This window comes from Falco rusticolus, chromosome 1 (assembly GCF_015220075.1).
Source record: "Falco rusticolus isolate bFalRus1 chromosome 1, bFalRus1.pri, whole genome shotgun sequence".
In the NCBI taxonomy this organism is placed as follows: domain Eukaryota; kingdom Metazoa; phylum Chordata; class Aves; order Falconiformes; family Falconidae; genus Falco; species Falco rusticolus.
This window is the reverse complement of record NC_051187.1, coordinates 58,008,714-58,021,254: the sequence shown is the minus strand read 5'-3', so window position 1 is coordinate 58,021,254 and position 12,541 is coordinate 58,008,714. Positions and strand designations below refer to the sequence as shown.

At 37.1% G+C, this 12,541-nt stretch overlaps 1 protein-coding gene across 3 annotated transcripts in view; it reads left to right on the top strand.

Moving 5' to 3' along the window:
* Positions 1-12,541, top strand: part of TBCK (TBC1 domain containing kinase) — a 118,001-nt gene that overhangs the window by 89,551 nt on the left and 15,909 nt on the right. For all 3 annotated transcript variants that reach the window (XM_037380576.1, XM_037380587.1, XM_037380596.1), the window contains exon 24: positions 10,831-11,006. In XM_037380576.1, coding sequence (XP_037236473.1) covers positions 10,831-11,006 — 176 coding nt within the window. The remainder of the gene's footprint in view (positions 1-10,830; positions 11,007-12,541) is intronic.

Here is a 12,541-nt window from a genome sequence, read left to right as displayed (position 1 = left end):
TGACCTTTTTGACCTCCTACAATTGGGATTCCATGACTGATTAACGAATGTGCTGGGTGGGTGAGGTGAGGATAATTACACCTGTCAAATTAATTTTTAAAAAATTTAGCCAGTTCTCTTTCTCTGCACCTTGTGGGAATGTTGTGGTTTCAGTTTTGGGTTTTGGTTTTTTTCCTGATTTGGAAATTGTTTTAAAATCAGATTCTGAGTTTAAAATCAGATTGTGAAATTGATCAATTAAATATTGGGAGTTTCACTTGTCTTTTTTTTTTTTTAAGTTTTACTTTAAAAAATCATAAACAGTAGGCACTATATAGCAGAGTAAGAAATATAGCAGCTATCATTGCCACCCTTTAATGTGTGGAATTTATTGACAAATGAGCTGTTTACAAGATAAAGAGAGGTTTGGACCCATAGTAAAGTAATAAACACAACAGAAGAGTGCATTCAAGTTTGCTACAGCTGTTAAATAGTTTGGATTTCAGCCAACTCTGTTTTTCCTTTCTGCACCCAATCTTAGCCCCTGTGGAGGGTATCCTGTGTGATGACACTGTTTGAAATGCATATGGTAGTAGTGGTAATGTGGTCTGAGGTCAGTCCTTGCCAAAGTAAACTATTGGAAGATTCAAATGAAAAATGGAGGAAAACCAGAATTTCTGAGTTCTCTCTGGCCAGTGTTGTATGTGCCCAGCTGTACTCAACACTCAGCTGGCAATCTGATCCTGAGCTCTGCAAAAGTAGCACGGTGGCTTTTACCTGTGCTTTTTCTGTCTGCATTGAGTGATGCCAGTTTTTCTCACTGATTATTGATGGTGATCTCTGTGATATGTGAGGTGGTATCATTCCATTCTTAAAAGCTTGATGTTGTGCAACTGTTTCTTTCCATAAGTACAGCTGGAGCAAAGCCTTACGTTATAACTAAGTTTTAGCAAGCAGAAATTTGCTCTGTCTCACTAAAGAGTAGTAGCAGTAAGCTATTTTTCAAACACTTTTTTTTTTGTTGTTGTTTTTGTTTATGCACATACAGTGCATGGAGAATGTTAGGATGTAGTCATACACCTTAGTGTTTTTTATTTATTGGATATTTATATTTTTGTAGACTGCCTACAATGGTGTTTGAAGATGTTTGGAGGATATTTATGAATGATAAATATATATATAAATACCTTAGGTAATTATTTATTGGATTCCTGACAATATGATGTAAAGTTAATGTTTTGTGAGGGATGCTTTAGAATTTTCTCCTGAGAAATACATCAAGAGATCAGCTCATGAGCTGCTGAGGAGAGAACAATTTCAGGCTGTTGTGGTCCTGAATTGCAAGCTGGCTGTCTGGCTGAAGACACAGTTATTTTGCTTGTTCCCACATCTTATAGCACTGACTCCGGACTTCTTTGAGAGGGAGAACTATAGTGGAAATAAGTTTTTGGCAACCATTATAAATACTTGGTATGTTTTCATGGGTGATAGTTTTATTTCATACTTAAATAATCCATATTTTATCCAAAAAAAAAAAAAATAGTGGCCTACATCTAAAAAGAAAGGAAAATTAAAAAGCAGTGCAGTGTGTATGTGAAAAAAGAGAAAAGTAACACTCAGAATAACCCAATGAGTGTGCTAAAATTAGGTTTAGGATCAGCATGGATCTAAGAAGATTAATGTTTTATTCAGCATTAAGTACAATTAGATACTGCAGAGACAAGTGGTCCGCTTGGTATTACATTTTTGATGTGTATTCTTGTAGCATTACAAGGCAGTGGAGTTTGGGAGAAATTTTTGAAGTCAGGTTTTGGAGAAGAAGTAAACTCAAGAATCTTAGTAGTTTATTTCACAGACAAATATGCTAAGGTGCACAGACATAGCTACCTCCTGCCACTCACAGCAACTCTTAATTCCAGCATGCACTATCCCGTGTGTGTGCCATATATTCCTGCTGTGGAAGTTATGTCCTGGAGCACAGTGCTGTGGAACAGTGCTATTGAGAAGACATAAGAAAAATGAAATTTCACCATATGGGGTGGGGATGTATTATGTTGGAGACACTTATTTCTATTAAAGGCCTAAGGTGTTTTTTTTCTCTACTCTGTAGTCCTCTGTCCTACCCTATTCTTTTCCTCTAAATAGGTCTCTATAGGAGCCCACCTTAGGCTAACCTCGAATCCAGGATTCCATTGCATCCCTTAATGCACCTCAGGCCAGGCTAAGTGCTGTGCATTTTCTCAGTTGGGTCAAGATGCAGTGTCACTATGATCTAACTTTATTGTGAAGTGCAGTGAGATGATGAAAAATACTTTCCTGAATACAGCTCTTTTGCCTGGTGCTGTTGCTGCGTTCTTGCAGTTGACGGGCTAGTACAAATTGGCTGGTGGCCTATGTGATCGTGTCATCATCTTCATCTGCTCGTAAAAAGGTTATGGCTATGTAAATGTATTTTCTCATCTGCCGTTGTTGCCAGTGGAAAATCTGATTTTCAAATATGTGTGACAGCATAACTAGAAAAAAGAGTACGCATTGATTGTGAAGGTGAATCTGCAGCAAGTGGTAGTCACGGAGCCACATGAATGAACACATTTTAAGTAGATGGGCATAATGTTTCTGTTGATGCTAAAATGATGACTTACATGTATCTCACCAAAACTTTGGCACAGTTTTCTAAAATGAGCAGAGTGGTACAGAAATCCAAGGAGATTGATGTGAAAAGCACATACAGCTTACAGTGTAACTGTCTGGCTAACCAAATTATCAAACTTTTTGACAGTTGCTCAAATTCGGCACTCCTCTTAATAGTCACCTGTTAAGGTAGAGCCTTAACAGTACGTTCTGCTCTTTGGCAGGCTTCACAGTGGTAAATAACTCTCAGCTGTGCTGCCATTGTTCAGAAAACAGGAATCATGGATGAATAGCAACTGCAATTGAATCCTGAAAAAAGATGGATTGTCTAAATCCAAGGTCTTTGACACCAAGTGACATACATGATCACATTGTGAGGGAAAGGAAGTTCCTTTTTCAGTTGCCATTTGCATTGAGATGTGATATTAAATTCCTGTTGGTTTTGTTTTTGAAGAAAGCGAGGGAATCTCTGACAGTTTGTATTCTTAACATCCTGTAGTATTTTTTCTCAAAGCAAAGTAATAACATGTCAAGGAGAGAGCATCTATCAAGGAAAAAAAAGAGGCACTGATGAGAAGTGGGGAAGGCTTGCAAGATCATTCATGCTGCTGATTTTACTTCATTTTATTTCATGTTAAAGCATCTTGTGGGTATTTTCAGGCAGAGCTGGATTATGGCTCAGCTTTGTATTTTAGAATGGTTCCCTGCAGTGGTGAGAAGTGTTTACCCATTTTATCATTTCGCATCGTGTCTGCCTAGCTGCAAAAGGGAATAACTTGTCTTTCTGCTCTGCTGACTCAGCTTATTCACTCAATTATGTTATTCCAGGGAGAAAAGAGACAAGTTTCTGTAATAATGAGCTACTTTGGCAAGCAGAGCTCACTTAAATTTTTGTAGACTGCCTACAATGGTGTTTGAAGATGTTTGGAGGATATTTATGAATGATAATTAGCTACAGGTTGCTGTTTGTGCACTCCTTAAGGTGTGGGTTATGGAGCAGGGCACCTTGTGGGGGAGTCAGGGTGGTAGAGGGGGTGGAAGAATACCGCTTGCAAAATGAAACAGAGCAAACTGCAAACTGAAGAATTAGGAAGTAGAGGGAGATAGGGAACATAGAGAAGGTAATCACCAATGTTTTCACTTGGAAATGTGACAAGTAGAACAGGATGGCAAGGGAGGACTGAATCTGAAGTGTAAGAATGGTTTTGCTAGAGAGATGGTGTAGAGAAGTGGTTCTTGAGCGTTTGAAAAATTGAGAAACCAGTTCCTGAAATCTGGAAATGTGGCTGCTGCTACTTTATAAGTAGTCTTGATTGAACATCAGAAAACATTGAAGCCTTTTTGTGTGATCCTTTGCTAATAACAGTCATGAAAGCCGGGGAGGATATGATTAGGGAGTGTCTCAAGACACGTATTCCTTTTTATTTGTTTATGATCATTAGACTACTTCCCTTCCTGTATAGGCCTCTTTCTGTCAGTAACAGTAGATTTAAGCATCATTCTTTCTCCATTGGTGCAGGAATTAAGTACTTTTTATCTGACCATCAGAATTCAAGGGAGCAATGGGAGTCATTCTCTTTGTTTAAAAACAAACAAACAAAAATATCCCGCCAAAAATAAACATGCAAAGTTCCTAGGGAATGAAGCGCTGCCTTCATCTGCTTAATTATGAAGGATATAAACGAAACAATTTACATAGAAAATACTAGTGCAAACACACTAGTAATGATTAGTTTCAGTCATAAAATCCTTTTAGATGATGCAGGTAAAATCCAGTGTTCTTCCTTGGTCTTGTTTTCTGATACTTCCTGAAAACTGACTCTGCCTGTCATAAAAACTGCTTTTTTGATAAAAACATGATAGCAGTGGCTTTGTCTACAAAGCTGTTCTGAAGTGTCCTGTTCTTGCTTATTCTCCCTCTTCATTTCTACCAGTTGTTTTCATCTGACTGCTATATTTTAGTTGGTATAAAATAACACTACTCTGTATAAATATATTTATCCCAAAGCTTATATGATGGCACCATGACATTAAATATTATGTTAGGTGGAATTCACTGTAAAAAATGTATTAGTTTTCTTCCATTATGGTTCTTTAAACTAAAACCAAACACAAACAGCAATGTCTGTTACAAGCTAGTGGACCCTTGATTCAGAGTTGCGTCTGTGGTTGCTATGTGAATCTGCTTTTGTCTCTTTCTCTGTTTGATTAGTTCTTCAGAAATCTTTTGAAACCATTATCTTCTAAGCTGGCTTTAAAATATTTTTGTCATCTTATTCTTAGGTATACGTGCATACATTGATTTAGAAATGAAACATTGTGTTCCAAAAATATGGAATAACATCTTCCATGAAGCATGTTTCTTTATGAAGGATTTTGATGCTTCGAATAGATTATTTTACTTGAACCCCAGATTTTAATTATACTGACTTTCAGGCTGAAGTTCCTTCTGTATTATATTTGCGGCATTAAGTTTTGCCAACTTCAAAGACAAAAGCAGGGGAACCCTGCTTCAACTCAGATAAAGCTGTCCTTCACATGGATAAAAAGTTGCTTTACAGCTTCTGTGTTTATCAGATGAGACTGTTAAGTTCAGGTTCAGCAGAACTGAAGATACTTGCTTATTTTCTCAAAAAAACTTTTTATATCTCCATTTAATAGCCAGGATGAAATGCCTGTAAGAGATTACAGACTAATGGAACAAGAGATAGGAGCTATGATTGTGCCAGTCTCATGTTCTTGGAGCGCTTTAATCTTTCCGAAGCTTGACTTCTAATTTGAGAGTGCTTAAGCAGCTTTAATTCTTAATATTAAAAAAAAAAATATTAAATTCTTAATGCCTGTTTCTTCTTATTAAGAGCAGTAAATGCATATGGCTTAGCAATTCCCAGGCCTATTTGAAAATTAATGGGGTGAGAAGAATAAGTACTTTGAAAGTAAAGAATTTAGGGTGTTGTCAGAGAAACTTTTAGGAGGCAAGTAGACCTCAGACTTCAGCTTAATTACTCTTTTTCCTATTTCCAGCCTACTGATTAAGCAGTCTTCCCTGATAAACAACTTCTAGATGACTAGTCTAAAGGAAGATTCATGCTTGAAGTTAGGATATGCTAAAATAAGTCTTTTTTCTTTGCAGGAAAACAGAGAAAGCAACTTAAGTAGTAAACTCAGTATCTTAGCACATATGTACATGTGTGTGAAAATGTGTGTGTATCTTTCTGATAATTCTTACCTTTTCTAAGTAATGACAGTTTATCTCTGTATATGAACACAGTTCTCAATATTAGTGCTGTAGTCAGTATACAATTTCTTACGTTACCTCTAAAACCATGAGTACGTTGACTAAACTGTTGGAGCGCTACACAAATGTGCAACTGGACTTTTAACTACCCTCTGGCACTGTGCTTAAAGTAGAGCTTTTGCCTTTTTTTAAGAAAGAGTAAGGGGTGTTTTTTTAGAAATCATATACCATGTTTGCCTTGTAAAAGAGTAAATAGATCACAGGAGAAGGATAATTGAAGGGAAGAAACAAGTGTCTTTTGTATGTGATATGCTATTTCGACTTAAGCTTTTCCCAGTTGTTATCCTGGGTATTTTTTGTTAACTGATCTGTTTGTACCCTGCAATAAAGTAGTAAGTATTTCTAGTGTGGAAGTTCAGGTTTTTAGAATAGTCCTTATACTCCCTTCATTATTTAAAACAAACAAAAAATTGCAGATGAGGAATTGATCCAGATATTGTAAGCAGATGTCCTGAGATGTGACTGTCTGCAACTTCATTTAGCTGGATTCAAAATCTCAGTTGGATACTACTTGCTCTTCACAATTTGTTGGATGTTTGTAAATAATTACTAAGAGACTGTCAGTGCCATAAACTTTTCCCAAAAGAAGCTAACCTTACTCAAAGGATTAGGTTTAAATTGGGCCCTTTCCCTTCCTTCACCTGTTGTTTCCCAGCCAGAAACCAATGCCTGGAGTGACATAATAAAGCCTAAACAGGGAATTGAAGCCAGCAGTCAGGACAAATGTTAAGCCTCCTGTCTTAAAATGTCAGCCTGCATCTCATGCATCTCCTTTTACTTGGCTGGGCTGAGGCAAAGAGAGTACTCAGTGAGGTAGTAGAAAACAGCTGGAACACTGTTGCGGAGAGGAGTAGGAAAGGTGTTAGTTTCAAAAGAAGTTGCAAGATTTGGGTGCCCAGGGGCCATGACCGTCTCAAGAGCTCTCTGAACTCAAGTCCAATGCCAAACTACAAGTATGTCTAGCAGGATGGTGGTATGATAAGGAGGTGTGAGCAGGACTGGGGAGAATGATTGACAGCTTGGTGTTAGCTGTGTTCAGCTTGTGCTGCATGAAAGTTCATTGGAAAATTCCTGTGAGAAAATCTCTGACATGAAATATAGTTGTTACCAGATACAGAATATAAAGTCAAATTTTTAAATGTAGTTAGGAAAGATGATCTTATAAGCGCATGCACTTATTTCACTTTGCAATTTCAAGGAAAGAAATTAGTCTCATAAAACAGTTGTTAAAATAATTTATTCAGTAATTCTATTTTCTGCAAGTCTGTCAAGGAGCTTTAGGCTGCAGCTTTGTGTCACTGAACATACACCATTTAGGCAGATCTGGACATACTAGGTTAAAGCAAAACAAAGATGGTTCTCAAATTCACAGCTGAATCTGTTTCTCCTTATTTTCAGCCCAGTTAAAGGAGGGGGGAAAAAAAAAATCCTTGTCCTGGTTATTAAAAACTATTGACATGACAAATAGGATCTACCTGTGCAGCACTTCCTGTGGCTTTTATGTTTTTGGCTAAGGAGAAACTGCTTTCACATTAGTATAGGTGAGTTTTCACTGGTTTGTTTTCTGCTGTAGACTTCATGCTTTCCTCTTAAACTTTTATTGTTTCCTGAGGCATTCATCCCATCTGCTGAATTAGGCAAGAATTTTATAAATAAAAGTAGTAAGTGGTTGTGTAACTAGACTCCATCATAATGTAAATGTTTCTCCAGAAGACTTAATTCAGGTCATCTCAGCCAGCTTCACTGGCATAGTCTGCATTTTTATAATGCCTGACTTTGCTACCTGAGTATTTATTATTCCCTGTAATCCTCTGACCCTGCTTCAAGGATTGAACTCTTTTTGCAGCGGACTTGCTTCCCTTCCCTCGGTGCTGCTCCACAAACATTCTCCTGAGGGAGAAGCTGTCGGCAGGAGGGTGTAGTGATGTCTGCCAGTTTTAGTCACCAGGCAAATTAAGCTGTCTCAGCCAAATGTGTAATTAGGTAATCACTACCTACATTACTACCTTTCTTGGATATTGCAAGTTTGTGTCTGCTGTGAAGCCCCTAGACATGGACTGCTAGATTTGTTTGGCAAGTCAGAAGTTTGTGAGAAGATTTTGACTACTTTGTTCCTCTTCCTCCCCTTTGATGCAATTCATTTCCTTGGACTCCTTGGGGAAATTCAGCTACTCAGCTGCCAAGTGACTTTAGACAGCACCTGGGAGTTGGCTGTGTCCTCTGTCATACTGTTATTTTTATGGAAACGGGTCTCCCTTGAGTATTATCTATTATGTTTAAACAAATAATACATTATCCATAAAATCAAGCATTTTTCTGATTATAAAGCATCACAACCTCTATTATTCTGAACTTGGGAGAAAATTACATGCTAAGACTAGCAATTTGTAAATTCTTTTGTTTTGAATATTATCATATACAATGGAAAAGGCAGTTTGGTGGACTAATATATTCCGTGAATTAAAATTATTGGCTTTCTTTTTAATTTTGAGTGCTTTTTGATAACCAGCTTTACAGCAGAGGTATTTCTAACTGCAGAAGGACTGCCAAAGTAGTCTTTTTTTTCAGGGATATAACTCAGGAAAAGATATGTATGACTCTCTATTCTTTCTAGCATGTTCTCTAAACTTTGAATAGTCCTCAGTTTAAATGACAAACTATTATGTTTAGAAGCCAAAACAAAAGCTAGAGCTAACAATAGTCAGTTGGGTTAATACAAATTAGTAATGCCTCCATTTCCTTCAGTGTGTTACTCCTGTTCTCTTGAATCTGTTTCATGGATTATAAGCACATAGTGTCTTGAATTGGTGTGGTCACTGCAGTCTAAAAGAAGGTGACAGAAATGCAATATTTTTTCAAAGCAGAAAATTTGCTACTGTGATGCTCTTAGAAAAGACCTATATTTTGACTGCACTGTATAGACTCATTCTGTTTGTTCTGTTTATCTGCTCTTTTTATTTTTCACTTTCTGTAGTCCATCTCTATGCCTGTGCTCGTTCTGAACAACTGCAGAGCGCACAAGCAAATCTTTATGATGAAATGGTTGGCCTTTTCAGTAATATAGGCCTTCTTCCTCAAGGATAAGATATCTAAACAGTCTGAAGATCTTTCACAAGATGCTCCCTGTAACCAATCCTAGTTATTCTGTTTGTTCCTGTCTCCTGACAAGCCAGAATAACTCACTAGAAACAGCTGTGGACTTAGTTATAAACAACTTTTGCCTTTATTTGACCTCCTGCTGAACAGGGCACAGTGGCTGCACAAGACAAGCCAGTTCTGTTTTAAGATGACTAAGCTCTATCTTTGATGTACATATGTATCTTTGACGTCATAACTCTTGCAGTAAGTTGAGTTCCATAATGTTTTGGGGTTTTTTGCATATGTAACCAATCTGTTAACTCTGTATCTGCTGAATTAAAGTATAATGAAAACAAGCTGCTTTAAAAATCTACCTGTGATGGCAAAGACACCAACAGAAAAAAAAAAGTTCTTGCTGCAGAAGGCTATAAATAAGCATAACTTACTAGCTCCTTAACTTTACTGTGCATGCTAATGTATTTTTAATTACATAGTGTATGAAAGTTTTTTTAAAAAAAAAAAGTACTTTCAACATTTAATTGAAGTGATATGAGGACCTTTTAGTGTAAGTATGGTTCTGGAAAGTTCCACCAGGGTAGCTTAGACCATAAAGAAAAAGGTCTCATGTTTGCATATGTAATAATAGCAAAGGTGACTAGCAGTCATTCAGCTTTCAGATCTTCACATTGGTTTTGCAAACGCAGTGTTCTCAGGGAGAAAAGCCTAGGGCATACTGCAGATCTTCTTGCCTATCACTTATAAAGAATCAGAGTTTTACCCTAATGAATGAGCTGAAGGTTTCCCTTATGCTTTTTTTTTTTTTTGAGTGAGCCAAGCTAATTCTTTTGGGTGAAAGTATAATTGTAATGGCATTTAAAAGTTTCAGCAGTGTAAAACCTCTGAAGGAAGGTGGAGACATGCCTTCAAACACTTCACAATGTCTTACGGTGACCATATTTTACTTTTTCTGCTGCAATTCAGAGATTTGTATGTGTTGGTAATTAATGAAAATACGGGATTTTTGCATTCTCGTGTTATTCACAAAAATAAGGAAGGTTTGTTGGTGGTTTTTTTTCCTTAACTTAGATACGCATGGGCTTTTAAGAATGTGAAATGAAGAAAAGCTAGCACTTAGAGATAATTCTGAGATAATTCACAGTGAAGGCTCTTTTATGAAAAGCAGTTTAAGTATTATCAAGACTAGTTGCTTGAGTACTACCAGGTGTGTGGCATTGTCATTATCTGTTGTGTCCCCCAATTCTCCCATCCCACAAAACAAAGGAACAGATTTTCTGGGTTATAATACAGGGCTATTTCTTACATTTCTGGTGTCCTGATTTATGCCTAGTCTTTGGGCTGGGGTAATGCCTGGTGTTTAGATAGCTCTGTATCTTGCAGAGGCATCCCTGCATGTTCTGTGTCAAGTCTCCAATGGCTACCCTTCTTTCCTCCTCCAAGCACAAGGCCTTTCAGAGAGTGCTTTCTAGCTCATTTACTTAATTGCTGATGCTGAGAAACTTTCTGTGAGTTTTATGACCCCCTCACCACAGTGAATAATTCATTAAAATTCATTAAGAAATTACAAACTAAAATAGTTTGCACAGATGATCAACCAATTGTATTTTTTAACAACTTCAACAGAAAATAGGGAAGACAGGCATTTGGTAGTGCACTGGAGCTTCTCTGTGTGGCTAGTTTAACTCAGACTAGTTCAGAGTTACAAGGAAAAGATCTGTTTCTGTCTAACTGGGTTGTTAGGCTTCGAGGTTGTCAACTAAGTAGAGGTTTCAAAGAACACCATGTCTGTAATTGTCACCTCTAATATTATTTTTTTTCTTTTAAAGTCTAGGGATTCCATCAAGTTGGATGACCTGAAGGCAGAGGTATCACCCCGCATTTCAGCAGAAGATCTGATTGATTTGTGTGAGTTGACAGGACCTAGTCATTCCAAAACACCTGTGAAGAAAACAAAGTCTAGCAAGCCAAAGCTGCTGGTGGTAGACATTCGTAACAGTGAAGAGTATCCTTCAAATCTGAGTGCCAGCCTTGCCAAGCCATGCTTGTGTCCATTACTTCCTCATGGTGTGCAGCCAGTAAGATATTAGAATGGTAACTAGTGGAAAGGGATGTGGTAGAGGCACAGTGGAAGGATTTTTGTCGTGGAGAGGTCTGGTTTGCAGAGAGGAGGACAGACAGATGTATTTTTACCTTCCCATTTTAAGCTGTGGGTCTAGTGAAACCACTTTGTACCAGTAGCGTAAGTGCTTTAATACTACCTCTTTTTGTGACAGGTGTTGTCAGCAGACCTTCCCCATTTAATATGACCAGTATTTTGAAATGGTGTGAGGCTTTCCAAATAAGTGGAAGGGACATAGAGAAGACTTGATAGCTCATGTGTTTTGCCAATCCCTCAGTGGAAAATGAATGCTCATTGAGTACCTTTTTGCTACTGACAGGTAATGCAGCCATATAGCTGCCCTAACTTACATTCTTTAGTTAGCTTACAATCAGAGAAGTCTTAAACGTGTCTTGAAGCTGTATTTTTATCAAGGTTGTTTCACTGTCTATACCTTACCCATTTGTTCTTTATCAAATACGTAGTTCTTTGCCTGTGGAGTATTATTGGTTTTTTTACTGTTTTTCTGAACAGTGTGGTTATGGGGCTGGATTTGTTAGGTTTTAGAAGGGGGAGTCCATACAAGTGTGCTTTGCCAGAAACACACATCTTCATTAACATCCATCTAAAAGCGAGAATAATTACAAGAGTTTTATTAGAGGTAACTCTTAACGTTATGCCAAGTATTTTGGAAAATACTTGCTGTTGGTTTGTATCATTTTTTCTGAAGTATTGCTCCTTTCATAATAGTAAAGGTGATGTAGGTAGTTGTTTCTATTGTAGATGTACTCTTAGCACCTTACTGTGTCACAAGTTATAATTCTTAATGGGAAAACAGTACTCAATAGAAAAATAACAAAAGACTCATGAGGTTTAGTCCACCTCTTTGAGAAAGGAAGATCATTTCTTTTGCCTATCTCTGGCTTGTTCTTAAAGAACTCCAATGACAAAGATTCAACAGGCTCCCAACATCTTTATCATTAGAAAAGATCCTCCACTGTCTTAACAAATGTTGCTAACATAGTGCATTTGTATTAGAAATGTGTGAATTATAGGCAGTGAAGTGAATGGTGAAATGGCAGATGCCAGTATTTGGGCTAAAATACATAGTAAAAAAATAAATAATGTTTCGACCTCATTTTTTTCCACCTAGTTTGTTAAAATACCACTGTAAAGATATTTGTATATGCAGAAAAATACTGCTACTAACATTTTTCTCTATTAAATATTTAGCAATATTTATGACAAAGTGTGGTGAAATAGAAAAATTAATACTATTGTTACTATGTAGAGGTAAATTTATTATTTACATAGTAAACAGAGTAGTATAATTGGACTGTTCTAAATTAATACTGTTATTTTCAAGGAATTATAATTTTATTGTATGCCAGACTTGAGCCTGTGATGTGATCCACTGTGTAGATAAAACAGAATGGTCA